The following is a 26,153-nucleotide window of genomic DNA, read 5'->3' as shown; positions in this document are numbered from 1 at the left end:
GGAAGAGTGTAGAAAAGTATGGGAAAGAGCTGGTAAGGGATGAGAACTCCCTTGACAAGGAATGGGTCTGTTCTGCAAGAGGTGACAATTGTGATGATTTAATAGACAAGATTAGTGCTAATGAATTGTGAGAGCTTCAGTTTTCTTTTAACAAAGGGCTTGATTGTCTGAGTTGGCACTGTCCCTGAAACTGGGTGTTCTCAGTTGGAGCAGGAGTTGGTTGGAAAATGAGACTGGTTTGAAATTGCTGGAATTCATGTCTTTTAAATTTCAGGACTAACAAAAAACTGAACAGTATGTTGATTTAGTAAAAGCAGTTTATTGTGACTTTAATATGGCATTTTTAAAATGGTATTTCTCACTAATCCAACTTCAGAAAATAAACATTCAGTTAACAATCTCTCTCCTGCTTCTTACTGTGCTTCATTTTGGCACTTGTAGAATAGCAATTGACATGACTGTGAAAAAGGGAAGAAATGACAGGTCCTAGAATATCATTCAGAATTCCACAAAGTGACAAAATTCAGTTTTTTGCCCACTATCTTGAAATGCAGGAGCCGGGAGGGCAAGAATAAAACAAAACCAATCAATGGCTTCTTGTGAATTACTGGTCAAATATACACACATTTCTGTTGGGAATCAAACAAATAAATACCCAGTATTGTGCAATTATACATAAGAAAATTAATAAAAAATAGAATTATATCTTTTTCATTTGTTTAAAGCAATTTGGTAATTTTCTTCTTATGCAGCACAATTAAATGCCAAAAAAGAAGGCTAATCCACTGTTAGAGATTAAATTATCAACTATCTAAACCACTATTTTATTGCCACACAAATCTCAAGTCTGGATAACTAGAAAAATAGCTGGGATGAAAGTGCACATCTCAGAATATTTGAAAAATTCAAATGTACATGTCAGCAGATCTGACAAATGTATGAGCAAAGCATCAATCCAAAGAATTTGCTACAGAGAACTTAGTTATATCACTGACGTGGCAAATGTCTGAGGACTTGGAGAAAGTACTGAATACATAACTTTCCCAGCTGTCAAACTGTTGATCTGGAAATATTTAGATAGAGGTGTCCACTGCCCTTTTGGTCCACTGCTCTCTGATGAAACCCTGGTGCTTCAGAGGGCTTCCTTCCTGCCTTTTAAATATTAATTTCATACACAATTTATGACATTATAATGTAGACCAAACTTCAATACCACTGGTACCTTGACAGCCTCATGTTGCCATCAGATGATTGTGCAGCTTTCATCCTACCAATATTTCATTAAATGCTGATATTCTTCTGTTCCCTTTGCTATTCCCACTAGATTATCTTTTTGAGAACTGTCTCCAGTTCTCTGCATCACCAGTGCCAATTACAAAGCAAACTAGTTATAATAGTGGCAAAGAAACAAATAGTTTATCCTTCCTTATAGGTATCCTTTAAATGAACATTTTTTCTTTCTGTAGTAATTACTTTGTTTTTATTGAATTCTATGGAGTTTTGTGAAGTGAGTGTGAATATGATGCGTATTTTTATTAATAATTATTTTTCTTCCATATTGTGACAGAGGACTTGAGTCCAAGAGATAAGGTGAATTACAGCCTGGCATTTTGGAAAATAATTGTATTAGCTCTTTTCTAGTCTTAGTATTATTCCCTTGATGATTCGTTTTAGTTGAATTTTTATCTCATGCTCTGCTCTTATCTTTCTGAGTCCAGACTGTCATCACATACACTTCATTATAAATGTCATGTTACAGATGAGATCACTTTTTAACTTCTCTGATTAAATAGTGATTTTCTATCCTCATTTTGTAAGTAAGAAAGTTCCAGTTACTTATACACAAAAAGTAGCAGGCTTCTTTTGAAAGACCTGCCTCCCAGCAGATGATAAGACTTGCTTAAAGGTGCCAGTTCGGATCTGCCTTTCTACATGAACTAATGCAAACAGTGAGGTCACTGCTCAGTGATTAAGTTAGAGATGGTTCACAGGAAAGCAATTTGGTTGGATGTGATTTAGTGCAGAGCCAAAATGGAAGAGAGGTGCTTTAGCACCAAGTAGCACAATACAAATCTCTACAAGCAGAGCCCTGGCTGGGAACTTTGGGACCCATGTTAAGGCCAACAGTGAAAGGAAGCAAGATGATTATCTGGAGTTCATAAGCTGGATCTTTAACACCAGATGGACAGTGTCACAGCTGAGACTACTCTTCTCCATATTGGCAACTGGAGTCCTTTTTCAGAAGTGAAACAGGGATAACCAGGTCTTTTTTAAGGACTGTGATCCATGTGGCACTTATTCTCCCCCTTCTGTGTAATAAGTTCATGGGTAAAGACAGGAAAATTTCTTTTGGGCTTCCTCTTAATTATCCATTTGAAACGGACTGTGCCATCTCTAACCAGTACTTTCTTATTGCTCCTTCTCTGGGAAGCCAGACTCAAAAATCTCTGACCTGGGAGAATCTGGACAGGCACAGCAGAAGATCGGTGCTCTGTTAAAATGGGATACTGTTGGCAAAAAGCAGAGCAGTGACAGAAGGCAACTGGTTACAAATCACCTCTTCCTTTCTTTCTTTTCATTTCTGTTTTGCAGAACAGCCACACCTACAGCCACAGCTTGCATTATAATTTGCTTTCTTGGGGCAGAAGCAGAAACCAGAACTGTAGGCTGAGAGCCTCAATGGGATGTGCAGGATGATCTGTGCTCGTAATTTCCTCCTCACAACAAGTCTGTGAGGATGCTGAATATTGTCATCATTACAAAAGAGAGAGAGATGACAGATCACTGGTCTAGTGCTCAGGGGTGTATATAGGTGATTCCATATTTGCACACAGATGGATGAACTTATATATACAAATAATTTCCTAATTTTTTCCTGCCTATTGAAAAATGTGGCCTAAGAATTACAGAAGAATATGAGACCAAGAAAGAAATTAAGATTTTGTCCTTTCCAGTTTTGTTTTTAGGCTGTTACACAGCTTCATTCTCAGAATTTCAGCTTTCTTGATTGCTTCCACTGTATTAGTGAATCTGTACTCAAGGCTGTAGTTAACATTGGCATTCACAAAGGATGATTTCTGCAGCTATCTGCCTCCTTCTATCAGAAGATAAATTTACATCTCTAGTCTACATATTTGTATGCTAAGAGTATCTTTCCACTCACATTTATAAGATTCTGTAAATTGCCATCAGCCTGTATTAGAAGCTTGGTTAATGTGTACAACAAAGCAGTGTTTCTTTCTTGGTCACAGTCCCAACCTCAAATGTTTTTCAGTCTCATACTAGCTTATTAAAGGAATATATTTTTTTCCATTGTCCCATCCAATTTAGTTACAGCTGCCAGCCTTAGCACTAAGAGTCAGATCCACTGCAATTATTACTTCAAATTAAGACAAATACAACTTGGGGGGACAACCTATAATGATTTTCTCTTAGTATGCAGTTAGATAAATTTGCTGTTATTGAAGCTGGCTGAAACTTTTACAGGAAAATGAGAAGAACCTCAATTAAAGTGAATCAAATGTTCTGAGGACATGTGTCAATTAAGACAAAATTTTCTTAGAATCCTGCCCCCTTCTTGTCTTGTCTGGAGGACTATTACACAGCCGGACTCTTGACTCCTTTGCTACTGGGTTGTGAAGAAGAAAGAGCTCCCAGGTTGGCTTTCTGCCTCCTTCCCCCATGTGTAGGCTGCTGGATTGCTTGAGTCAGAAGGTCCACACCCACCTTGGTGTTTGGACTGGCCCACTGTGAAGCTGTCATGTCACCAGGCTGGTGCCTCTTCTGCACCTCATGGGAATAAGAACCATAGCAGCATGGAGCTCAGAAGCTCCTCTGCAAGTTTTCTTCAGGAAATACCCAGAGGTAATGCTTGGATTACCATATGCCCAGAAACCCTTTATGCCTCTCAACTTGTATCCTGACTTGATAATAATAATAAATTTAAAGTCACAAAACTTTTGTTTTTGTATTTTGGGTGGGGTATTATTTCTTACAGCATTTGTAGTGTTTGGGCACAGGGTTAAAAAGAAAAAGTATAAAAAGGTATACAAATCTGGGATTTTAAACATCAATGAACCAAATTTTGAAGCACAGTTGCTTATATTTCCTTTCCCTTTTTATTTTCTTTATAAAGAAACAGATTGAGATTCAGGGTAAGATAGGACATAGTCGTGCTGAGGCAGCATGGGTCAGGAGAGTAAGGAACACTCCATCCTGTTCCTACTGAGTCACTGGAAAAAGCAACTGGCCAGCCATTTGCACATCAATGCAGAGAAAGGACTCTTCAGCTGTAGATTTGGGTGTCCATAACAGTTGCATCCAACTTTTCCCTGTCTCATTATCTTGACCAACAGCACAACCTGTCTCTAGCCGTCTGCAGCAGTGCAGGACATGCAGTCAGGGTAGTCTTCCTGATAAACACCACAAAGTCCATTTATAGCTATGTATTCAGTTAATTTCTGCTGCATTTTGTTGTATAATTAGTATATAAATAAGGATACAAGAAGGCCCACATGTGGAAGCTGAGAAGTAGTGCATGTGAGGAAGCATGTTGCTTTCAGTATTACTGTGTCGAATCTGCTTCTGTTTGCATCTGGAAAAAAGATGCCTGATGACAAAGGCTCTGGATTTAGCCCTAAATTTACCTCATGATACCTCCTTAGTGCAATGTTGATTTTGAAAGTGATCTTCTTTGCTGTCCTTGGGGTCTCTCCCTTGTTCCTGACAGTTTGACATGCTCCTTCTCTCTGCACTTCTGTTAAGCTAAGCACTGTTACCACAAATAACATGACTCTGCCATGTTAAATTTTAAAAAAGAGAAGAGGAAACACTGAAGGCTTGACAAGCAATTTTGCAGAATAATTTAAATGTCTGGGGTAAGATAAAATTATATTAGTTGACAACTGAAGATACTTCTATGTGACTGAATCAATTTGATAAACTCAACTGTAAATTAGAAATTATCAGTTTTATAACAAATCTTAATGTTTATTGTGACTATAATTGGAATTGGAAAAACAAGATGCTGAATCTAAGAGTTGGCAATAAGATTTGAGTATTCATTTTCTGAGATGAAATTCTGGCATGACAAAAATATCACTTGTTGGTGGCAGTTACAATGAATAAAGAACAGTGAATCACTGATAGTCGTTCACAGAAAATTTAAACAAAGAGAAAACAGGCAGGACTAGAGTTTTGGTGGTTTTTTTCCCATGATGATATCATAAAATCCCATTCTTGGGCAGAGAGGCCCAAGAAGCACATCCTCCCTGACAAGTGTATTTGTGCCAGGTGCTCTGCCTGCAGAACAATGCAGAGGACCTAAGGTCGCAGTTACTGCTGTTCTCCAGGATGACCTGAACTACCACACAGTGCACTGGCTTACTCAGAGATTTGGCTAATTCATGGATAAATTGAAAGTTTTTTTCCTTTTTTTTTTTTTTTGTTACTTTATTTCAGAAATACAGTCTTACCCAAACTCTGAGGACTGTATCAAAGAACCTCTGTATCTGCTGAGAGCTTAAAAGAATTTTTCTAACATAACACTCACAGAGCTGTGCATTTCAGAAAATTAGAAGACCCAAAAGATCTACCGAGGGAAGATGTTCCTCCTCACATGCTGAGAAAAGGATGGGACATATACATGTGGCACACACAGAAAATACAAATGGAAGTCTCGTTGTCTCCTATGACAATGAGCATGGCACAAGAGCTGAAACAGAACACTGAGAATCATGGGTTTTGGTTATCTAGTTGCTTGTATTCAAATTAATCTGGAATAAAAGTCTGTCAGCTGAGAAATAACCATAGATATGTCCTAACCTGAATCCTTGTACTGATGTGATCCAACACAGGTTACTTTATGACCAGCTGTGTGACTGATCACTATAGTATGTGTAGCAACTCAATTGCTTATCATTATGTGGGAGTAAGGTGTGTTAAACAGAGTAGATTTTTGAGCAGCTTTTCATACTTTATGTTTCACTGATAGGCTGGTATTAATGTAGAGACAGTGATATAAAAAGATTAAAAAAGAAAAAGTACAGGAAAATTCCCTTTGGTTATTTAGTTTACTTATTCCTGTCACTGCCTTAAAGAATCTTCTCCTGATTTCAGGATCCCTAAACGAAAAGGGTTCTCTCTGCTTCTGTGTCTCCTTGCAGTAAATTTTGTTCATGTTAAAGAAGGTGGTGTCATTTATACGAAATTGAACATTAAAAAAAAGCTTCTTCAGATGTGGTTGAGCAACACAGACAGAAATTAGGGGAGTTTTCATTATTTGTTCTTTTCCTGGATTATGCATCATAACCTGTTGCATTTGCAACTTAATACATTTCTTCTTTTTTTAATGTGAATAGATGAATGAAGTCTTCCTGGAGCTAAATGTAATATCAATTAAGTGATCAGATGCACCACAGTTAAGGAAGGAACTCTGCACTTGTAAGACCAGCATAAGTCACAAGTGCTATCTTATATTTGCCTTTGATGAGTAAACAAAAAATGTTCACTGACAAGCATATTTATCAACCCTTCTGTAGCAGTCAAAATGTGCATGCAAATGGGACTTCCCGAAAGAGAAAAGACAAGGTCTAGAGGATTGAATTCTTCACAGCTCACTTCAGATATCACTGGTCCCCTTGGGCTACCTCTGTAATCAGTGGGAAAAAGAAGGAATCTTTAGGAAGTAGTTAGCACACCTAGGAGCAGGGCCATCTGCTTACTACAGTGATCATAGAGGAACTACTTTTCTTACCCAAAGCACATTAATAACGTGCCTGAAGGTAGTCTGGGCAAAACCAGGTCTAAGAAGCTTAATTCTAGTAAGTTGTTGAGTTCTTGCCCAAGTGGATTTTCAAGGTTTCTCTTAGATTTGGTGTATGAATGAGAAACAACAGTAAAAGTTATTTCATGTATGCTCATGCTCCTTGGGGAATCAGTTACATCACACTACTATCTTATATTCCTTCCAGAAAAATTGGTTTTGCATGGAAATTGATTTTTGTAAGGAAATTTTTGTGGGGAAAAATTATCTTTAAGTTGATACTGAAAATGGCTCTCTGTCTTCATTTAAAATGACGGAGAGACAATAAGATTAATTTGCTCTGCACTACATCCTTCACATTACTATTCAGACTTTTGCTTCATCTTTTGGGTCTGCAAAGCTTGCAAAACAACTTGTATGCCAATTAAGAGAGTAAGTCTGGAATGAACTAGTAAAGATTTGACAGAGTAAGCAGTGTTTCAGTCCACCTTGTTTAATTTATTTTAGCATTTTAGAAATGTCCACAATTAAGAAATGAGGTATATCATACTAAGAGGACTGTCTGAAAATATTACTAGGCATCTACATGTGATGGAAAGCATTATGCTTCAGCACTACAGTTTTAAATTAACTAGCTTATTCACCAAAAACAAGAGAGGCTTCTTGAGTGAAACCTCTTGAGCGTCTGGTTTTATTCACCAGGGATATATCGGAGTGGAGAAGATTCTCTGGGAAACTGTCTGAAAAGTGTTTGTGTATTTTTAATAAAAACAAAATAATACGAATGATTTATTGCAGTAGCAGAGGGAAATTTTAGTTTGCAGTGAAATCAGGAAGATGGAAGGGTATAATTGGAAATCTGTCCAATTCCAATGAGACAACTAGCTACAGAAGGTGTATGTGTGCAAGGAAAGATTGACCTGCCTTTTTTAGGTCACATACAAGGAAAAATGAAGGGGTTTGTGTAGCTCAGAGGAAAGCCTTGTTCATGTCTAAATAAATGAAAAAGAAATGCACTATTTTAAGCCTCTCAACCCATGCAGAGTGCTTCACACACACAGATTCATGTAGACAATCACTGCAGTGTCTAAGCTTATACACAGCAAAGATTTATACATACTCTTAACTCCAATATGTATTCATTTATTGTTCATTCATTGAAGTTTTTCATGTTCTGAAGGTTAAATTTTGTTATGATTGAAGCTTAATGGTGAGTGCTGCAACTTTGATGTTTCTTTGCCTCATAAATCTGAAAAAGGGACTCTTACAAAATGGTTTCTGAAACAGAACAGTGTTTGAAGTTAAAAGAGAGTTTGGAAGTCATTTGTTGTAATCTATCACAAGTTGGACTGCTGAATTTTTTGTTCCACCAACATATGAGTCCAGACCTGCAACACTGTTTTTTCCAGAACCTGCTGTTGTCCCAGCACAATCTTATTGTTATGTACTATAAAACTTTGGGTTATTTGGTCTGTCTGAAATCCTTGTTTAGTAACTAATCTTTATGACTATAGATTTTTAAAATCTTCCACTAAATGAAGAATTGTGAACCTCAAATAAAGAGAGGAAAGACAGCAAAGGGAATTCTCCACGAGACAAACATCTGCTCAAATTCTGTCCTTCATCACTCCTTTTATTGTATGTAGCCCCAAGTTATTGTGCAGAATCACAGAATTGCTTAGTTTGGAAGTGACATTTTGAGTTTACCTGACCCAAACTCACAGCTCAAACAGAGTTACCTAAGACTGGTTGCACCGCTTGGGATTTTAGAATTTCCCCAAATGAAGACTCCACAACGTCTCTGGGCAGCTTGTTCCAAGGTTTGCCAGCCCTCACAGTGAAGAAGGGATTCATGTGTTTCGTTGCCTCTTGTCCTATCACTGGGCACCATTGAGAAGGGTCTGTCTCCCTCTTCTTCATTTCTGCCTGTCAGGTGTTTATACACATGGATAAGATCCCCCTTAAATCCTCTCTTCTCCAGAGTGAACAGCCCCAGCTCTCTGAGTCCCTACTCATATGAAAAATGCTCCAGTCCTTTATTCATCTTTGTGGCCCTGCACTGGACTCTCTTGCATTTAGAAGCCAATAACTGGATGCAAGACTTGAAATGGGTCTTCACCAGTGCTGAGAACAGAGAAAGGATCACCTCAGTGGTGATCTGCTGGCAGAACTTTTTCTAACAAAGTTTAGGATGCTGTTGACCTACTTAGCTGCAAAGACACGTTGCTGGCTTTTGGGCAACTTGGAGTTCATCAGGAACCCAAGATCTGTTTCTGCAACACTGTTCTCCAGTCAGTTAGTCCCAGCACTGGGGCTGTTCCTTCTCAGGTGCGTATTTCACCTTGCTGAATGTAAGGAGATTCCCCTTCGTAAATCTGTTATGATTACACCAAATTACATTCTTGTCCTTCATGTGTTTGAAAATTATTTCCAGTACTAGTTACTTCTTCACCTTCCTAGGGACTGAGGTGAGTCTGATCAGTCTACAGTTACCCAGATCTTCCTTCTTGCCCTTCTTTAGAATAGGAGAGACATTTGCTTTCCTCCAGTCTTCAGGAACCTTTTCCAGCTGCTGGGACCTTCCGATGATATTTGGCAGCAGCCTTAAAATGAAATTAGGAAGCTCTCTCAGCATTCACGGGTGCAATCCATCAGGACCCAAGGATTTATCTACATCCAGCTCATTTCAGTACTCCCTAACCTGGTCATTCTCCACTTAGGGTCCTTCTTGCTCCAGGTTTTCCTTGTCCTTCATATCTCTTGTCAGACTCAACTTCAGGTCAGCCTTGGTTTTCCTAATCCTCTCTGCAAGATCAGAGAGCAACTATGTGCTCCTCCCGGGTCACCTGCCCCACTCCCACCTATTTTACACTTATTTTTTCTTCCTGACTTCAGTTGGATCTCCTTGTTCATCCATGCTGTCTTTCTACTTCTTTTGCTTGATTTTCTACTTATCAGGATGGACAATATCAAGCATTGGAACAGGTTGCCCAGGGAAGTGGTTACGGAAGTGTTTAAAAGACACGTAAATGTGACTCTTAAGGACATCGTTTAGTGGTGGACTTGGCAATGCTGAGTTAACAGTTGGACTTGATAGTCTTAGAGGTCTTTTCCAACCTAAAGGATTCTATGATTCCATAATTTACAAACCAATCAAACTTTGTTGCAGACGGAGCTCTGAACCCACATCTTCAATGCGATCCACATTTTCAGTCTGTTCTTCCCCATGAGGTTTTTCCTTGCCTTCAGCTTTCCCAAGAACCTACTTTTCTAGGCGAGCTGTTTCCTGTACTGGTAGTGGGGCACTTGTTTGTGGGAGTAGTATCCCTGAGTTCATCACATAAGCTGTCTGTTGCTTGCTTTAATTGGAAGTGTTTGAGACAAGCAGGGGACAAGAGAGACTAGTTGGCACTATACACATAATTGCTGCTGCTGCTGTAGTGCCACGTGCATATGAAGTGCTATAAATTGGCAGTGATAATAACACAAAGTGATAATGAAGAACTTGGTGAACATTCGCCAAGTCACAGCACATCTCCAACACAGCTGAATAGATTTTAGAGGCTGCATTCAGATGAGACTATCCAAAAATCCTGAGTGCCTTCCATATATGCTCTAATTCACACAACCAGAATAGAGCTCTTATATGTAATTGTGATGTACCTATTATAAAGAAGGCTATAAATAGAACAGGAGCTAGTGGAGACTTTTCTCTAATCCACTCAATAAAAGATATACGAAAGATAAAACACTTGGAAAAAAAATGATGAAGAATGAAACAGACTTTGGACTCAGAGAGTAAAACTGAGTGAGGCTGGTGAAAGCTACCATGCTTTTCGTGATAGGAGAACAATTAAGATGAGCTTTGATGGTATTGCATCCAAGTCTGCTAAAAATCCTAAACAAATTGACTGAGAAATGAGCCTATTTTGCATTCATTTGCCAGTCTTGCTTTATCTTTGGTCTAATAATATTTGAGAAAACATAGACTTTATCATGAGACTGTGCCATTAAGTCTACAAGTATATGAGCAAATGAGCCAGAAAAGTAATTAATTTTCTCCTGAAAAACAAATTATCAGAAAGCATTTTTAGAGACAGACCACTTGGAAAAACAGAGCTCTTAATATGTGGGAATACAAATGTTGCCAGAGTAATAGTAATTGCTAGCAGTGTGTCTGGGTGGCTTTTGATTGTTCATAGTGCACCAAAAACTCATCCTATTTGTCTGGAATTTTCTACATCTTAAACAAGTGTTCATGAATATTTCAACTAATGTCGCTTATTGTTTCAAAAGCTACGTGCCACAGTGGTCTTCCTTGGAATAAGTTCATCCAGTCCTTGCCTACAGGATTTGAAGTATCACTGTCCTGGGTTAGAAAGCAGGGATGGGACATGACACCACTGAGCCAAGGAAGGGAACTAATTACAGTCTTCCACTACCCAAGAGTGTGGTGGTGATGGCATAAAGATTGCAACATCTACAGATGGAGAAAAACTCATGTACACTGAAAGGATGAGTGACATAAGTGACATAATGCAGCAAGAGAAATCCCAACTGGATATGAGCAAAAAGTAGCTTCAAAACTAAATTAGTGGCTGGAGCATGCTTCTTGGAGATGTTGTGCAATTCCCATCCTTGAAGATTTTCAAAACCACCCTGGACAAGACCCTGGGCAACCTGAACTAGTTTGAAATTAGCCCTGCTTTGAGCAGGAGGTTGGACTTGAGCTCTGGAGAGTACTTCCATCCAAAATTATTCTATGTGTCTATCTTAAAGTTCACTGAACACTACTTTACTAATGTAAAAGATCTCATATGACTGTGGGCCGTATGCAAACCCTGGATATAAGCTCTTTAACCCCAGTCTAGAAGAACAGAAAACAGTAAGAACTCTTTCTTATTTAGTAGATGATCACTCATGTTTAATCCCATGGTTTCTCTCATGGTTTCTCTACCATATTACAGAAGACAATATGACTAAGGACAAGGAAAATACCATACTCTCATAGAATCATTAGGTTTAAAAGGGACCTTAATGATCATCTAGTTCCAATGGGCAGGGACACCTTCCGCTGGACCAGGCTGCTCAAAGCCTGGACTTGTTCACTTCCAGGAATGGGGTAACCACAGCTTATCTTGGCAACTTGTTCCAGTGCCTCTGAGTTAAGAATTTCTTCCTAATACCTAATCTAAACCTGCCCTCTTCTGCTATCTAGAGTTATTACCATAATCCACATCCCAAATGACCTCTTCCTCCCACAGCATGTGCAAAAATCAGTCAGAAAAAAAGAAGATTCTTTTAGGTAGAGCAAAGTATTAGTTAGTTAGAGCCAGGTGAGGGAGCAAAAGAAAATCTACTCTAAGCAAGCAGTCTCAAATGATCAGGGCACGCAATGAATTTAAACAGTTCAGAACAGCAGTGATCAATAATCTGTAGTTTGCACATGCAAAAACAAAGTAATGAGGTTTATTTCACTAGCTGCAAGCAAAAGTAAAACAACAAACAACAGTTATTTATTTTGCATTTTGCTTTTACATGTTTGGTTCATTATCGTGCTTCACTGCCTGCCTGTGGCATGGCTGTGTATCTTGTGATGAGCTGAGCCAAATGCTATGACTGCAGATGGGAATGATCATAGAATCATAACATGGCCTGGGTTGGAAGGAACCTCAAAGATTATCTTGTTCCAACCCCCAGACCATGAACAAGGGTGGCTTTCACTAGACCAGGTTGCTCAGAGCCCCACTGAACCTGGCCTTGAACTCTTCCAGGGATTGGGCACCCACAACCTCCAGGGGTACTTCTAGTGCCTCACCTCCCTTGCAGTAAAGAATTTCTTCCTTATATATAATCTAAACCTGCGCTCTGTCAGTGTAAAGTCTTTTCCCCTTGTTCTGTCACTACATGCTCTTGTAAATAGTCTCTCTCCATCTTTTTTGCAGGTTCCCTTCAGGTACTGGAAGGCTGCAATTAGGTCACCACAAAACCTTCTTCCTTCCAGGCCATATAATCCCAACTCTCTTAGCTCTTCCTCATAGGAGAGGTGCTTCATCCCTCTAACCAGCCTGGTGGCCCTCCTTCTTAATCCAGCCGGTCCAGGTCCTTCCTGTGCTGGGGACCCCAGAACCGGACGCAGCACTCCAGGTGGGGTCTCACCAGGGCAGGGTAGAGGGGCAGAATCACCTCCCTCAGCCTTCTGGCCCCTCTGCTTTAGATGCATCCCAGGATACAGTTGGTTTCTGGGCTGCAAATACACACTGCTGGCTCACGTCCAGATGATGAACAGTTCTTTCTCAGATCAGAGGGGATTTGTGATCTTCCCAACTCCCTGGAGGGAGAAAAAAACTTTTCCTTCATGTGAGGATGAAAACTAAACTGTCTTTAATGAATAACCCTTGGTTGGATGGGAGCTAATGATGTTGGCTCTATGATAATAAGTCTGTGACATATCTCTTACTGTCTTTGTTGAGACAGAAGTTATCATCTTTCAACTTAATTTCAGGATATTGTTTAGGCATTTTTCTTATCTGTCCCATTTGGTCACATCAGAGCTAATTAAAATTTCAGAAGGTATTTCAAGAAAGCATAAACTATTCTTTACAGAACAGCTTCCCTGTTCTCAAAAGTTTTCTTACAGAATCTTGAAAGACATTTTTATACACTTTTCAAGAAATATAGGAAGAATAAAGGAGGTAATTGTCCTTTGTTCCTAACAGCATTTGGAGAAATTACTTTTGTCTTTCTGAGCTTGGAAATAAACATATTTCCATTTCTTTACAACAATAGACTTCTATTAAATATTTTGAAAGCACAAATTTCAAAATCCAATTTTTTAGGTTTCAAAATCCATTTTCCAAAAGAGCAAAGAAATCTATGGAAATGTGAGCAAAACAGACATTATGAAGGAACATTTCCAACACACCTTCATAAAATTTGCATACTTGTATTTACGAAGTTCATGAATCTTGAGGCTTTGTCTCTTGAGGCTTGTTCTTGTGCCTTGTCTGGCAGAACACAAAAACTTGACATTAATTTGATTGGCTTGGACACCACATTTTATGAAATATCTATTTCAAAGGTAAGTATTTGCTATTCCAGTCACAGTGGGTGCAATAGTTTTCAGCACACCTTCTCAGCAGAGGCAAGTTTGTAATGATTAGATGTACGAATGATCAAAGCTGCTGCTTTTGCCACCTATACTATAACCTCTACTTATAGCAGCTTATATTATGGCTATATTTTACTCCATTATACCTATACAAGAGAGCTTTGGACTGTTATTTTTCTTCTCTGCTTAGCTGTTCAATGTACAGTTCTTTGGCAAATGCCAACTTATTCAAGCCTTTAAGTGGCTTGTTCTTTTTCAATACAGCAAGTCTTGGATAAACCTATTGCTTAACATATGCTTAACAGTGGATGAGAAGTATTCTATAACATAGAATAATTGGACACAAGTTATTCCTAGAAAAACACATATTTTTATAGCCCAAATTATACATAGAAAAAAACCACAAATTGGACTGTTAAAAAAACAAAGCAAGGGAAGCATATCCAGAAATACTGGCATCAGGATTGGTAATTACACCTTCTACTTGTATCTTAATTGCAGGGTATGCATTACCTGTACATAATGATGATGCAAGTTGCCTATAATCTCATAAATTAATTCTACATTAATTGGAAACACCTTTGAATTATAAGTACGGAGTGCTATGCTATATTTTAATGCCATACAGGTTTAATATTTCTTTAGAAATCAAATATTTCTTGATTGTATTATCTACAGCATATAAATCCTGACAATTTTGTTAGATTTTAATATACTCTTACCAACTCCAAGCAGAAAATTCCTTAGATTTAGAGTCTAAAGTGGTGAATTTTTACTAATTTTGCAACTGCTTTTTTTCTACATATTCACACAAATCTAGTTCATATTTTCCTGCTACTTGAAGCATACTACTTTGTCATAGTTCGTATTTTTTTTTAGCAAGGAATTTTTTCTTTCCTTTCCTCCTGCCGTGTGTGTGTGTGTGTTCTGTGATGAGCCATTTAGTTGAACAAAGGAATCGGCTCGAGCCTTAATGGGCGAGATTAGTTGCCTTGACAACAAAGGGGGGGGTGGAGGCTGGGGGGAGGAGACGCTCTGGCTCTGCCGGGGTGAGAGGCTGCTGCGGGCTGCAGACACTGCCGGGCTCCTTTGTTTTTGTTCCCTGTCGGAGGGGAGTTTCTGGCTGCTGCTCTTGGCTCACCTCTGGCTGACTGCAAGCCCTGCTTACAACGGACCCTAATCAGCTGAAGTTTGTGAGTTTTCTTCCATTGGGAGAACTTTCTGTTTTATTGCTGTTGTTCCCTCCCTCTTCCCCCCGGTGGCAGCCAAGGATCCAACAGCGCCACCTGGTGACGGGCACTGGACATTACAAGTTCTACTCCTTCAGTGATCCAACAGCGTCACCTGGTGACTATAATAGGACACTACAAGTTTTTTACACCTTCAGTGACCCAACAGCGCCACCTGGTGAATGGTACAGGACATTACAAATTTTGCATCTCCAGTGACCACGACGGCGCCCCTGCTGACTGTGGTTGGAACAGCACCAAAGGGTGCAAGAAATTGAACTATTTTCTTTTTGCCGGTTTATCGGTTTTGTTCTTAAAGGGGATTATTGGTGGGTATAGGAGTATTACTTAGTTATTTTACTTGGGTTTTTTTTTTTTCGTGTTCCTGTTAATACACACATACCTTTTAATAAAGGGCTGTTATTTTCCCTTTTCCATAATTTGTTTTTTCCTTCAATCGGAGCCTCTTAATTTTGGATTTATAATTGTTTGGAAAGAGAAGTTTGGGTCTTTTCCTCCTAATTCATCCTCAGCAAAAGACCCTTGTCTCATTTAAACTGGGACATACTTGTCACAAGCTTCATACAGACTATCAATTCTTTTTTTAAAATTTTTGTTCTGTTTTTTGCTTCTTTCACATGAATGTGTAAAAAGTCTGTGTGATATACTATGCAATATGCTGATTTTCTATCCCAGAAAAATATAAACCCGCTTGTACATAAACTCTGCTTGTAAAAATTACAGTCCAATTAGATAGGGGATCCTAGTTATTTGGAACAATACTTTTAGTAATTATTTCACTTAGGTACTTGGTGACTTCTTCATGCTGTTTGTCATGCAGAGAGTACAGAAGAGTTTTCTCTGCCCTCAAATCCTTCAAGGACAAGCAGGAGTGGGAAAGCTCCCAGAGCAGTGCTTGTGCTAGAAGGGTGAGAGGGCAGTGCAGCTGGGCAGCCACATCCCTGTTTCAGCCTTCCTCATCTGCATCTGCTGGTCCTTGTCATTTGCTGTTCCTTGTCTAGGCTTGTGAGTGCTCAGCCCTGATCATTTCACTTTCTCCTTCCTAGAGAGACTCTATACCATTTTCCATTGTTCTCTATCCAGAAGCCATTTTGATGCATTCTTATTTTGTGCAAGTCTTAAGAGCTCCGCAGAAGCCAGTCTTGGCTCAGTATATTTATGACATTCACTGGTCATCTTTATTATGCAAATGCAGCTGCAGCATTGATTTTCTGTGTTTAGCAACGCAGTGAGATGACTCCTTCAAATCAGGAGTTATGTAGAGCTATACATAAAATAAAAACAGAGTAAGTCAGTAACAATTTTTCTGGTAAAAATTTTTTTCATCTATGTGAAAGCCAAGCAGAGTCAGCTGTGGTAACATTTTGCTTCACAGTGGTTTCCCAGCAGAAAGAAGGTCTTCATTCAAAAGCTTGTCCTTAAGTAAAAGTCCCAATTTTCAGCTCTGCTGGCCTTCCAAAAAAGGGTTCCCTGACCTTTTGGATCCACAGCTTACTAGCATAGTTTCCCAAGACATTGCTATATATTGCTTGCCAGAAGCTCTCTACTTTGCACTGTCCTGCAGAGGACCTGAGGAGGATGTCTACATCTACAGTGGGAAAATCTACAGTAACTAGCTGGGGCTTCATGTCACTGAAAAAGTTACCACCTCCCTTTAATGTTACCAGGGGAAACCAGAAAAGGATCATTCTTTAATTTTGTAATTTGGAGATACCAAGGATCAATCATTTGTCATATTCAGTAGAAAGCAGAGGTGTTATCTGAATTTATTAATTTTGCATATCTTGCTTTAACTGGTTACCTCAGGTTTATGAAGTTTGGCTCGGGTTTAATGATGAAATATTTGTAATGTGTTTTTAATATGATATAAGTACAAAAATTAAATATTATTAAAATAGATGTACAGATATAAATATGGAAATAGATATAACTTATTTGAAGAGTGCTTTGTTTAAATGTGTTTCCATGGAGGATTTTGTTCAATGGTAGTTTATCTACCAGTCTGATGATAATCAAAAATTCAATTCCCTGCTGCTATGGACATTATTATTTTATCTTAATTTGGAGAAAGGTGATTCTAATGCAGTAAAACTTTTTTCAACCAAGAGAAAATAGAACCTGTAATTAGAACAGTGTTCCTATAACTGGGTCATGACACTTAAAAAAACCAACACCTATTACTCCAAATTGTTTACTCTTTCATTTCAAGGACGATTGTAATTTTGTCTTTCAAGTAAGTTAGCTATGTATTATCAGTATTCAATATCAATCAATTAATATTCTCTATAAGTCACAATGCTACAATTCATTCAGTAGGTATTTCTCAGTTTTCCTGGTTAACATAAAAATCCCAAACAACCTCTGAGTCTACTTCAAAAACCAATCAACCCTTTTGTATGTCATTTGCCTTTGAGCAGATAAGGAGCTTAAAAAAGTAAAATTATGATGTTTACTCAAAAATTAATCTCCACTGGGCTGATTTGCCATCAGCCCCTCTCCAACCTGCAGCATCATTTTCAAAGATTCCTTTTTCCTGTGTCCAATGTTTCACTTGTTGTCAATTTCAATTCTTAGATCAATAAATCGAAAGCTCTTATTTCTTGAAATATCGAAAAAGCAAGATAAAGGTAATATTTAATTTCTTATGTAAAGAAAGAATACTGGGTTTGTGTAAGGGAGAGAGACATGGGACTAAAGTGCTTGTGACCATGACAAACCAAGCCAATCAAAGCTGATGTATGAAGGCCTGTGAGTCCTTAATGGAGAGCAGAAGCAACACTCTTTGGTACCCAACTGCACAGCAGGACCTGGAGAAACTCCTGCTCTGCACTCAGTAACTTAGAAATCAGTAGCTGCAGGATCTACCTGGTACAGTGTCCATCAGCTCTAGAGACCTTCTGTTTACCATACCCTAGCTCTTCTCTATGTCACAGACATGTAATTTCACTGGGATGAACTCCTTTACCCTCCAGAAAATACCTTGGAATTGTCTTGCAACTACTTAAATTGCACCGTGGTCTAATCCAGATAGTCAGAAAAACACTATCTGTGCAGGTTTGACCCAACTGGATAAACTGCGCAGGGAAGACACCATTATCCATCCACGACTATGGATGTTAACATGATGTGTATCAGGTGTGATAGAATCTAGAGTGGGCGAAAAAGCTTGCTAATATCCTGACTATGTCCAGCCACAGTATCTGTTCTTTCAAACTGTGCCTATACAGAATGTATCTTTACTACACTGCTGTACTCAACACTGCTGACAGGATCAGCAGAGTTACCACAGACACAAATCAGTACGAATGAAAAAACCCCTGAACTCTGGTTCTGAGTTCAAGAGCAGAACATCAGAGAGAATATATGGAGCTTCTCAACAGCTGTGTCTTGATGTGCAGCATTCTACCTTCAACATCAAAGAAAAACTGACCTGTGCTCCATTCACAGGTCATGATAGATCACAGAGTCATAGAATACTAGGTTGGAAGGGACCTAAGGGATCATCGGGTTCAACCTTTCATGGCCAATCATGGTCTGGACAAGATGGCCTAGCCAAATCTGAAAAGTGTCTTATGCAGGAAGACTGCTTAGTGCAAACATTAGCCATACTTCTGAATATGTTCCAGTTTAGTTGGGGGGGGGGGGCTTTTAGTTGCGAATTCTTTTTTTTTTTTACTTTTTTTTTGGTTGGTTTTGTTTGTTCTAGTAGTGGGGGCTTTGTTTGGTTTTTGTTTGTTTGTTTGTTTTGTCTGTTTGGGTTCAAAATGCCTTCTTCTAGAGGTACAGTCAGTTCTGGGAGCCTTGTTAGCTCTGTCTGTAGGGATTGCACTGAATATGTTTACCTGAGAGATGAGGCCTGGTAGCAGGAGACCAACCATTCACTAACAAGTCTGACAAAACCCACCTGTTGTCACCCCAGCCTGGATTCACAGAGATGCCAGAATTCCTGAGAGTCCCAGGTCAATGAATGGGTGGAGGTTGGTTGAGCCCTGGAAGAAAACTTCATTTATCTCCACAGTGTTCTTTGCTCCTCACCAGCTCTCTGGTGACTCCTAAGCTGGTTAGGTGTCTAGTCTGACCTAGTGTCGTTGCTGTTGTTACAGAGTGTGAATAGAACTAACAAGCAACCCTCCACACGTGGCTGTAGAGATGCTCTTCTATGCAAAGGATATTGAATCCTAACGTAGTGAAATGGGACAGAGTAACAGCTCTTTCCAGTTCAACTTTTTGATCTCTCTTTTAAATCATTAACCATTCACAGATGCACTGAAAGCTTGCCTGGGAGATGACGAATGACAACCACTCCCCACTCACAAGCACCAGAAGCCAGAGTGCATCAGCAGAAATACATGCTTGGAGGGAAAATCCAGTTCCACCAAGTGTTAGCATTCACCTGGATATGAACAAGATTTCACATTTATTTCTGGATAGTTCTAATGAGTCTTTTGTCTAGACTGAACATTCATGGGTACACTTTGAAACACACTCATAATTTTCCCAAAAGAAAGAATAGTCATTGAATTTAAAAGCAAGTTCACAGTAGTCACTATTTACCCTGCCTTCACTCTCTGCCTGAAAAAATGACTCAGGACATTCATATCTCAAGACTAGGGTTGCATCAGAACCATTTCTGTTGACATGTAATCATATGATTTTAGACAACAGAAGTTCTCTTTAGTCCCAGGCTAGACACAGTATTTTTCTTATAATTTAAGTAGCTTTCAAACTGCCAATTTAATTTTGGAATTTTTTTAATAAAAAAAGGAAACAAAAAAAATCTACATTTTACTGAGGCAGTAACTGAAGGTAAAAATTAACATTTCTCAGAGAGTGATGAAGCACTGGAACAGGTTGCCCAGAGAAGCTGTGGATGCCCCATCCTTGGAAACATTTAAGGCCAGGTTGTATGGGATTTGAGCAACCTGTTCTAGTGGAAGATGCCCCTGCCTATGGCAGGGAGGTTGAAACTAAGTGATTTTTAAGATCCCTTCCAACCCAAACCATTCTATGATGATTATTGCTCTGCTCAATGCTACAACTTCTTCACTAAAAATAACAGCAGTGTCAAGAAAAGAAAAAAAAATCTTAATACACAACTACATATTTAAGCTTTGCTTCTGCTGTTGCTCCAGGCTCAGTAATTCACAGTATTTGGAGGAATTTGACTATAATTGAAGCCTTCTGGGTTTTTTAGTGTGTGTATGTGTGTCTCAGTGTTACAAAATTCTGCATCTCTAGAGGTGAGCAAACACCATGTGCCACCTACTTTGCGTTTTTCTTTAGAGGTTTGACTTATTGAGAAGTAAGCTTAATGCAAATAAAATTACTTTCCCCTCCTGGCATTTGGCAGTCATACAGAAATGTAAGAGGAGCAGACTACTTAGAGACACTTGCTTCTCAGAACTGTGTTCAGAAAGAATAGCAAGCATTTAAATTCAAAATGCACCATCTGTGACAACCCCTAAGCAGTATCTCATTTCAGTCAGTGCAAGCCTGGGAATGAAAGTGAAACTGTACATAACTGTCAATTAAAATAATCTAATATAGATTTTCTGCTTTTGGGGAGAGGGTGGTACATATTTTCTGGAAGCCCACTCTGTTTCATTTCCTTAGTCTAAATTTTACAGTTCAGGAGAACAGAATCACATCTGTAGCCAACATTTATTATACATCTCATGGGAGAAAAGGTGCTGGAAAAGGCACTATCATTGGGGATCAGCTCTCAGCAGTTCATATGCACAACTGGTATAAGATAATATCAAACTTCATATCAAAATTTATTTTAAAACAATATCTAAGAGTGATTTTCAATTAGAAATAAGGTATTCACCATTCTCATTTGGGAAATCTAAAATACTGTATCTTAGACAGTTGTATTCAAAAATGAAATCCAGAGAGTTTCTGTCAATTCATTCAGATCAGAAATAAACAGAGAAATGGCAACATAGCCAAGGTAAGTAGAAACACATGGAAATTCCTGCTTGCCCAAGCACTATATATTTATATATACACTATATATTGGCTGGCTACACCTTTCGATTTACAGAATTTAAATCAGATCAGAATTTGGTCCTCAGAGTATTCAGCAGGCAGTTCTGGGAAAGTGTCCAAAAGAATTCAGTTAGTAAGCATGAAGACTCTGTCATTTTATAAGGTATAAGTTGCTGACTGAAAAAAAAAAATGTATTGTTAGGCGGTAAAATTACAGTTTTATTTCTTATTGAATTTGGAGCTACGCTGCAAGCTGTAAAAAATACCCAGCTAATAGAACATTGTGTATATTTACTGAACCTGGAAAATGCCTCTGGGACAGCAGCTCTCAATGCTGCCGGGATACTTTCCATAGGCACTGAACTACAGTTGGATGTGTGTGAATACCAAGTGTGTTTCAAGGCCTTCCATTTTATTGCTACTATTTTGTAAGCCATTTTGCCAACTGAATGTGTATGTGGTTATTTTAAAATGTAAAAACCTGAAAGGTATTTTAAATATTGTTTTATCAACATTCAGGTGTTAATCTATGGTTAAAATAAGGCAATAGTATGGCAATAGTTCAAGCTCTGCTTGCCTTCATATCCTGGTTTCACCTCTGATAAAATTAGTTTTCTTCTTAGTAGAACAGAGCTGTGTTTTGAATTCAGTATGAGAATAATGCTGATAACACACTGATGTTTTGGCTGTTGCTCATTAGTTCTTATCCTCAGGCAAGGACTTCTCACTGGCTCGTGCTCTGCCAGTGAGGAGCTGCACAAGAAGCCAGGAGGCAGCATGGCTGGGACAGTTGACTCAAACTGGCCAAATGGATATTCCACACCATAGAGCATCAGGTTCCGTCTAAACGTGGGGGATTTGGATGGGAAGAGCTGATTGCAGCTGACTGCCTTGATATCAGTCAGGGGGTGGTGAGCAATGGGGTTGTGCATCACTTGTTTTTCTTGGGTTTTATTTCTCTCTCTTTCTCTTTTTCATTACGATTATTATTACTGTTATTGTAATTAGCACTACTATCATCTTTTACTTTGTTCCTGTTAGTAAACTGTTCTCATCTCAACCCACAAGATCTTACTTTCTCCTGATTGTCCTCCCCAGCCCACTGGGGGAAGATGGAGTGAGTGAGCATCTGTGTGGGACTTAGTTGTCACTTGGTTAAACCACAACACTTGGATATGCAGAGTCCCACCACAATCAAAATCTGGTTGCAGAACTGGACCACAGCAGTGAGAATGCCTTTCTGTGTATGCCTTTAGAGTGAATCATGGACTTGCCATGAACAGATTTCCTTAATGAGAGCCACCCCTGGGCACAGCTCTGACTACACCATCAACCCTGACATCTCTCTGTAACTCTTTCTTCCAGGTATTCCTTTCAAGATGAAGAAGACATGTTTATGGTGGTTGACCTCTTACTCGGAGGTGACCTGCGTTACCATTTGCAGCAGAACGTCCACTTTAATGAAGGAACTGTTAAGCTGTACATTTGTGAGCTGGCACTTTCCTTGGATTATTTGCAGAGATACCACATCATTCACAGGTGGGTGAATTTCATTTGAGGGATGGGCTGCTTGCTTTTGGTAGAGCAGATGGATTTTATCATATATCTGATTACCTGGTTCTGTTTATTCAAAATATCTAAAAAGTTTCCACTGCTATCCTAGGGTGGAATTTGGCTCTGAAAAAGGGTTTTTAAGTGTTTTTTTTTCTGTTCACAGCCATTCAGTGGCCTTGTATCCTTCTCATACTACCTTTTTCTTGTTCTGATCTCATACTCTGAAATATATTTTAACATATAACATGTAAACAAATATATATATATTATATATTTTATATATATATTATATTATATATATAATATATATATAACATGTTGTTATATATATAACAGCATCCTGGCTGCTTTTAATGTATTTTTAATTTTCCAGTGCCCCAGTGTTCCTGAACACAAAAACATTGTACAAGAGCTTGACACAACAACATCAGGGAATGGTCGTAGAACCAAAGGCTAAGAATAATTTGTTTACTTGCAGAATCTGCATGAAGGTCAGGAGGAAGAGAGGTGGGGATATGGAAGTAATAGTACAAATCGATTGGGGCACTGATAGATGGTGCATCCCTTGTGCACTTTTTGTGTTACAACAATCTGTTATTTTTCCTGCCTTACAGTGGCAATTGGAGTATTTATTTCGAAAAAGGTGTCAAGAATCAGGGTCTGGTTTTTTTCCTTAAATATTTTGGCATTTAACTGAGGCAGCAGGGATAACATCTCTTTTTGTCTTAACACAGCAACTGTGAAATTATAAAATTACGGTCTTGAGCCTTTATTTTACTCTTTCTAGGCTAAATTCAGTATTATCCTTCATGATTTACAGTCATCAGGATAAAAAAATAATTAGATTTGTGTGTTACCAAAGCTGGATATGACTTCCAGAGACCAGAATAAACTAAGTTGTGCCATAGATCTTCCAGTGTCGAGTATAAACAGGTTCCTTCAAATGTATTAATTGAGGGTTTTAATCCCATCCACCTACCAGAGCTGCCTCATGATTTTGTAATAAAGATCATATGAAAAGTATTATCTGACTTGCTGAAGAGGGATGACCCACATAAAATCACTCTGATCAGAGATGCAATAGGTGGGTGTTCTGTGTCACTGAAACTGTGCAAGACAAAAGTCCAGAAAACATTGAAACGCTTGTTCTGCTTGCAATTAAAACTCCAGCAAATATTGCAAGCAAATTCTGGAGTTTTGTATCCTTATTACACTGTTATTATTTCAATATATTTCCATGTATTTTGCATGAATTTCATTGCTTGGTTACTATTTTAAAAGTGGAGCTCAGGATTTCAGATGACCTTTGTTTCTAATGCCTTAGGGAATGTTCTTGGTGAAAAACAAATTGATGAGCATTTTTCTTACCTTCATTTTAATGACGAGACACTTTACGCAAATAAGGCTGACAAAACATTCATGAGAGAATCCAGTTTGTAATCAAAACTTGTATTTTACTAGAAGTCTGTGGCTTAAAAATGTTTCACAGAAAAACATGAGAAACATAGAAGATATCTTGAAAGAATGAAGGATTGAAGTTACTGTGGTTGTTCATAGTTTTTGTGGCAGTGTCTGCCTTGCCATGGTTCCACTATGAAATTGGGCAAACACTTTGACCTCTTCTGTATTACTTAGTCATGACAAGTAAACACTAGACTTTACTTAACTTTTTCTTTCACACAGGTTGTAGTGACTTATTGATTTACAGTGAGGCAGGGGAAGGCATAAGAGTCTGGAGCTGGTTATTGTCTCCATCTGGGGGCAAGTTCTGGGGTTTGGTTTTTATTTTCACTCTACACCAAAAGTTTCAACAAAAACAGATGTGCAAAAATACCTCACTGGCTGGTTAGCTGGGATTGTTGTTTAGGGTATAAAGGATCTGGTTCAGGACTCTGCTGTGTTGTAGAAGAGATGTTTATTTTGAGGCTGTCAGACCTGAGATCTGTCCCACTTCACTGCTTACTGCCCAAATCACCCAACTGTGGCACAAGGAGCCTTTTGTCTCATCTTCCCACCAATTATCACGAAATCCCAGATGATCCACACACCAGTGAACATGTTATCTAGCCAGGTAAGTCCCAGAACATTCTGCCTTCTATCTATCTATCTATGCCTTCCAGCCACCACCTGGAACAGCAGCCTGTGGGATGGGTCTTCAACTGCCTTAAATCTCTGTAGCATGTTTGGCATCAAGTGTGCAATGCTGACTTAAATTGGTTCAGGTGCAGAGCCAGCACTGATGCACAGTGAGGAGACATTACTTTATCACTTCAAACACACCATCTTGTTCAGAGATAAAATCAGTGAGCTGGTGGATGTTTGCACTTTGTGGTAGCACACCTCAGCAATATCATCGTTACCAGGTGCTTCCAGTCAGCATTCACACACTAACCTACAAAACCGTATTGGGTCTTCCATTTTAAAATGAATGCATTGTCAGCAAAGGGGAAATAAATGGTTAGTGAGTGAGGGAGTCATTGAGAGAGCCTCCTACTAAATTTTGTCTGGGCTATAAAGAAAAAATAGTCTAATGATTCATCAGACTGGGGAGGTGGATTTTCAAATTGAAGTACTATAAAGAGCTGAATACATGATGTGTGAATCAGGAGCTTAACTACTCCTAGTATTTACAGATGTGTATGAAGTGTGTTCAGGTTTCCATTATGATTGCATTTGGCAACACAACAGAATGGGTTCTCCTCTGGCCTCAGGAGTTTGCTACAAAAGGAAGTCATAATGAAGGCGATAAGAATTATCAGGCATGAATGAATGGATGAAGAAGTTTACAGATCAGTACTATGCCATTCCCCTTGGAGAAGCCTTGCCATGCTTCTGTGTTTGCTGGTGTGCTTTAGTGGTGTGTACTTTGAATGTGGCAATCATTTCAGCAACAGAAATATTGCTGCTGCAGGGACAAATTTACCCATAAATATTAAAAAAACTCTACTGTTCTGGTGTATTTATGAAACTTGTCATTTTTATTAATCACATCCATGCGTATGAAATCCATATTTTTCATGCACAGTCTTGCAGTAGTGCACTTATTTATTATGGTACAATAATGAATGCTGCACTGTGTCTCACAGCTCTATTGAAAATATTTGCATGTACACAGATGTTCAGCTGGAATTATAAAAACTTAAAAAAGAAAAGCTAAAGTTTCAAGCTATTATTTGAAGACTATTCTGGACAAATTCTTCAATTAACTTATACAACAGCTCAATCAATGTTGAGATTGTTGGTCACAGGTAATAGCTACATCACAAAACATTATTTTCTCACAGCCCTGCTTTAATTATATTTTATCCACATTTCTTGCATGGAAAAATAATTCTTTGAAAATTGGATGAATGGTATTTATTATAGACCCTTGAGTCCCAGTACACACAGAAAGCCTTCTGACAATATACATGGTCTCACACATTCTCAAATGTTGGATCAAATCCGGCATTCTGCCATCTCAAGACGGTATGACTAAACACAT

General features: G+C 38.7%; 1 protein-coding gene across 2 annotated transcripts in view; it reads left to right on the top strand.

The window, feature by feature from the left end:
• STK32B (serine/threonine kinase 32B) overlaps positions 1-26,153 on the top strand; it is a 173,548-nt gene that overhangs the window by 70,496 nt on the left and 76,899 nt on the right. For both annotated transcript variants that reach the window (XM_050338591.1, XM_050338592.1), the window contains exon 4: positions 22,481-22,654. In XM_050338591.1, the coding sequence (XP_050194548.1) occupies positions 22,481-22,654 (174 nt within the window). The remainder of the gene's footprint in view (positions 1-22,480; positions 22,655-26,153) is intronic.

Source organism: Myiozetetes cayanensis, unplaced genomic scaffold (genome assembly GCF_022539395.1).
Source record: "Myiozetetes cayanensis isolate MyiCay16 unplaced genomic scaffold, myiCay2020 scf7, whole genome shotgun sequence".
Taxonomy (NCBI): domain Eukaryota; kingdom Metazoa; phylum Chordata; class Aves; order Passeriformes; family Tyrannidae; genus Myiozetetes; species Myiozetetes cayanensis.
Note: the sequence above shows the minus strand (reverse complement) of the source record. Positions and strands in the feature narration are given on the sequence as shown.